Source organism: Malaya genurostris, chromosome 1 (assembly GCF_030247185.1).
Source record: "Malaya genurostris strain Urasoe2022 chromosome 1, Malgen_1.1, whole genome shotgun sequence".
Lineage (NCBI taxonomy): Eukaryota > Metazoa > Arthropoda > Insecta > Diptera > Culicidae > Malaya > Malaya genurostris.
The window spans coordinates 133,153,959-133,159,078 of record NC_080570.1 but is presented as its reverse complement, the minus strand read 5'-3'; the positions used below and the strand labels follow the sequence as shown (position 1 = coordinate 133,159,078).

General features: G+C 37.4%; 1 protein-coding gene across 1 annotated transcript; it reads left to right on the top strand.

Annotated features, from left to right (window-relative positions):
* Positions 1-2,267: 2,267 nt before the first annotated feature.
* On the top strand, positions 2,268-4,077 carry LOC131428202 (tigger transposable element-derived protein 1-like). The gene is made up of 3 exons (XM_058591948.1): positions 2,268-2,643; positions 2,718-3,773; positions 3,827-4,077. Exons 1-3 carry the CDS (start codon positions 2,268-2,270, stop codon positions 4,075-4,077), a joined length of 1,683 nt encoding a protein of 560 aa, XP_058447931.1.
* Positions 4,078-5,120: the final 1,043 nt, after the last annotated feature.

Genomic DNA, 5,120 nt, shown 5'->3' with positions numbered 1-5,120 from the left:
CCATATTCGCCAAATTTGGCTCCCAGCGACTACTGACTGTTCGCTTGAGCCTGAAAAAAAATGCTCGTCGGTAAGAAGTTTCGCACGAATGAAGAGGTTATCGCTGAAACTGAGGCCTATTTTGGGGCAAAAAATAAATCGTTCTACAAAAGCGGTATTGAAACATTAGAGCGGCGCTGGAATGAATGCGTTGCTCTTGATGGAGATTACGTTGATGAATAAAGTTAATTTTGAACCATAAAAAATCGCGTTCTCTTATTTAGGCCCGGAACTTTTCAGCCCATGTGTTCATTCGGTATGCATAACCGTTATTTAGAGGTTTTGGTTCCATCTGGGTACTGATTTGGGCTAAGGGCTCAAAACTATTTTCTTATGTTTACGTTTCGTCTTCGACTCCTCAGTGAATTAGCAGTTTATGTTGTGCTAATAATGCCACCTAGCGGTTCAACTCATACCACTAAGTAGACGTAAACTTAATTCTATCCAGAATTACAAGGATATCGGTATGAAAATTGCAGTCTCAAGTGTTTTCTTGTATGAAGGAAAACGTAGAGATTGGCTAATTTCTCGATAATAGTTGATAAATTTATATACGATTTATTAATTTTAGTTGGTTTGACGTAAAGCCGCCATAACTAAGTTCAGTTTTTGCAATGACTAAGCGAAAACATATATTGGAGAAGCCAAATTAATAAAATACTAACAGAAAAGATGATTTATTGGAAAAAAAAACGCTCAGAAACAGGATTCTAATCTGCGTTCTTAGGCATTCTGTGCAAACGCGCAACCATTCCGCCACTCTGAATCTTGTTATAGACACTCTAAAATGCCAGTCAGACATGGTAGAACGTACATCGAACATGGTCTACATCCTGGCCGTCACCCGACCGATACCTTACATCCAAACATCTTCTCTGTCCATCAAACACTAGCCTTCTCGCTTCATACCTATTTTTCGCTCAAGCACTGAGTAGGAGAGTGTATTCATAATCGCTTGTCACCTTCTTTAATGGTGCCAGTCGCTGGTTGGACATATATTTTTCCGCTCAGTCATTGCAAATTTATTTAGTTCATACAAATTTACTTCATTTTCTTTGAGCTGCCCAAACAATTTTCACAAAATAAAAAAAATATATTAAAAGCTCTGATAGGCGCAAAAGAAATGATTGTTGAACGATGTTGAATAATCGCTTTTAATTGATATTTGAAACCTATTTCAACGACATTTTAGTAGCGAATTTTTACATGAAACATTATTCAATGATAGAATTTTCAAAGCTATTGTCAACGTTGCTCGTCGTTCTGCAATTGGGTCACTCCCTTAAATTACTGATAATCTGGTTGCAAGAAGCAGTCTTGGCATTACATTCCTTCTGTGGAATTTGGCCTTTCTGTTTCAACAGACTTCGCAGCTGATTCATAGCGTACAGAATCATTGCATGGCTAGTACACTAAGGTCTCTTTTTGCACGGGGGTTACGTGCCGTGCTAAAAAAAACCGTGTTAAAAAAAACCGTGTTAATTGCGGAAACCGTGTTAAAAAAAACCGTGTTAATTGCGAAAACCGTGTAAAAAAAATCTTGTGAAAATCGCATTAATTTTAGAAAACATTCAACAAGTGTATTAATTCCGAAAACAATCGATTGGTACGTGTAGCATCTTCGATGTGCTGTACCTCACCGTGTGCGCCAACGCATTAACAGCGAAGCAACAATTGTCATACTCGTGATACACTCTATTATCAACGAGACAATCCACAAAACACTTTTATTTTCAATTTTTGTGTCACGCTAATTGTCCTCACGGATCCGCATCGATTTACGCAAATAACATGAATTCACGCATGACAAACTAAATAAAATCGTAACAATAACCTTTTATATCACCCTTCATTTACATTTGTAAGGACTAAGTCAAAAGGACTCTGTTCCAAATCCTGTATAAAAACCGCTGTAGTTTGAATTTCAAGTATCATTCTTAATCCAAAACCGAAGAGAATTGTTTCTGCTGTGTACCAGTCATACCTGCCTCCGCGAAAGTTTTAGTTAAAAATTGTGAAAGTGTGCGGTTTCTGATTAGCCGGATCGGTACGTTCATATTTTTCGATACTATTAATCGTTCCTGCTTGATTTCGTTCTCAATTAATTAGCGAGGTAGGTTACATGTGGTTGAATATTTCGAAGAAGTACAATATAATGGAAATCGTGTGCTTTATACATTTAATTTTTATATATTTCTACCGTGTAATTTTGATTACAGAATCATACAATGGCATCGAATTCTGATAAAATGATTCCCAGACCCAGAAAGTCGATCACGCTTCAAAACAAAATAATTGTTTTAGACCGGCTCGCAAATGGTGAAACGGCTGCATCCATTGGCAGATCTCTGTCATTGAATGAGGCAACTATCCGAACCATTAAGCGAAATGAATCTCGTATCAGACAGGCAGTCTCGAATGGCACGGATTCCTCGTCTAAACGAGCAGCCTATACCCGAAACGTTGCTGTTGATAAAATGGAAAAAGCATTACTTGTGTGGATCGAAGACAATGCACAAAAAAGAATTCCAATTAACGCGGATATAATTAGACAAAAGGCATTACGTCTTTACCATCTTTTGGAGAATGAGGAAGCATCAAGCAGTAAACATAATGGTTTTAAAATTTTCACTTTCACTACTATTTATTACAATATGAAACACAAAATTTTTTGACAGGTAAACGTACTGAATTTAAAGCAAGCAAGGGTTGGTTCTACAAATTCATTCGGAAGAACAACGTTCGAAATGTGCAAGTCAAAGGCGAGTGCGCATCGGCGGATACTGTTGCAGCTCGGGAATACCCAGCAAAACTGTTGACAATTATTAAACAAGGAGCATATCACCCAGACCAGGTGTTCAACGCGGACGAAACAGGTCTGTTCTGGAAAAAAATGCCGAACAGAACATATCTAGCTGCTGCTGAACGTCAAGCGCCAGGATTCAAAGCTGCAAAAGACCGAGTCACACTGCTGTTTTGTTCGAACGCATCTGGCGATAAAATATTGAAACCGCTACTGCTTCATCGGGCAATGAGACCCAGATCGATGAAAGGAGAAGATTTCGATACGCTGCCTGTGCACTGGAGAAGTAATCCTAAAGCTTGGGTTACTAAACCAATATTTGAAGAGTGGTTTAAAGAACTTTTCATTCCGGAGGTTCAGAAATACCTGGAAAACAAAGGAATGAAGTTCAAAGTTCTCTTGATAATAGACAACGCTCCAGGACATACCGCACCTCAACATTCACAAGTACAAATAGTTTTTCTGCCACCCAACACTACATCATTGATTCAACCATTAGATCAAGGCATTATTTCAACCTTTAAAAAGCTATATATTAAACAAACGTTTAATTACATATTGGAACAGTTGGACAAAGACCAATCTATGACGGTAATTACAGCATGGAAAACGTTTTCGATGCGGGAATGCGTGCGTTTCATTGGTACAGCGTTAAAAGCTATGAAAAACTCTACACTAAATAATTGTTGGAAATCATTATGGCCAGAATGTGTTGAACATGATGGAAAAACGTTATTTGATGATCGAGAAATTATTTTACTAGCGCATGCAGTAGGAGGTACAGGTTTTGATAATTTTACCTCCTCGGATATTAATGAATTGCTGGAAGACACTGTTATATCCGATGAGGATCTGTGTACCGATGTAATAGACGACGTTGAAGAAGAAGAAGAAGAAATTGGACAAATGAATGCCGATCAAATTAGAAAAGGTATTGCTATAATTATTTTGATTATTGTCTCTTATATAATCCCTTTTTACCAGGTATTGCAATGTGCAATGCAGCAGCTGCTCACTTTATCAATGTGGATCATAATACTGCAAGAGCTATATCATTTAGAAGTGACATGAAATATTGTATTGCTAGATATGAAGAGGAGTTGAAAAACCTCGAAAAATCAACAGTTACAGAGACTTCCTCTCTACGAGATTCTCGGTCAAACGATGACGAAGTTGAAAATTTAACATGTACTATTCCAGGGCGAAGGCGTCGTGTTATTTACGACAGCGATTAAATATTAATATTATACATATTAAACTACATACAGAATATGATACAGAATTATTCAATAAATGATTTTTTTGCAAAATGATTTTGATTTAAATAAGTGTTTTTATTAGCTCTAATTATAGTTTTATTGTTTCGATCTGATATATTACCACTTTTATATAATCGATCCAAGAAAAATTCGTTTTTTTGAAATAGAGTAATTTCTAACTTCTTCTCTAAGACCGTGTTAATTGCGAAAACCGTGTAAAAGAAAACCGCGTTAATTCCGAAAACCGTGTAAAAAAAGCCGTGTATAAAAAAACCGTGGGAAAAAAAACCGTGCAAAAAGAGACCTTAGTGTACTAAGATACTACTGACCAGGGTTGCGAACGGTACTGGAAAATGACACGAAACAGGAGGCAGTCAAACCGCACATATGACAGCAGTCGCCGATTGTACTTCGCCGTGACTATAGCAAATAAAAAATGTCATAGGTCTCATGACATTTTCTCTCGTGAATGTCGCCGTTTGCTCTCATCGGTAGCTGTTCTACTCTTTTCAATTTGAGAATGGCTAGCCACAATACACAGTAGCTCCTTCCAAATTCAACAACTTTCGATAAACAGTCACCAACAAGACTTAACTTTGAAATTCGTATTATGTCGATTCTCATGAGATGTAGGGGGACATGCACAAGAAAGTCTTGCTTCCCAATGCAGATGGTTTTTTGCTGTATCCTTATGTGTTCTGTTTCTCTGCACTCCCGTTGGAAGGATGCGGTTCAGTTAGAAAAGCAAAGTAAATGCTTTGACTTCCAGAATATGGATGGTGGGTTCGTTTTGGCAATTCGGGTGATTTTGTTTTATTTCCAGTTGGCTGATTTACTTCAAGGCACTTTTTCGATCAAAAAATTAAACCCCGTTTAGCATGAACCAGAATTGTAGAAGTAATAGGAGCGCAAAATTTATTGTCTCTGCTGTAAGATTTCTTGCGTTTGCGTCATACAAGAAAGGCAAAAGCTGCGCTCCTGATACTTCGTGTATGAAATTTAAGTAAATAGTTGTAATA

Coding starts and splice junctions, on each gene's coding strand:
- LOC131428202 (XM_058591948.1), top strand. CDS start 2,268: ATGGCATCGAATTCTGATAAAATGATTCCCAGACCCAGAAAGTCGATC. Junction 2,644..2,717: donor GAATGAGGAAGCATCAAGCA/GTAAACATAATG, acceptor ATTTTTTGACAG/GTAAACGTACTGAATTTAAA. Junction 3,774..3,826: donor TGCCGATCAAATTAGAAAAG/GTATTGCTATAA, acceptor CCTTTTTACCAG/GTATTGCAATGTGCAATGCA.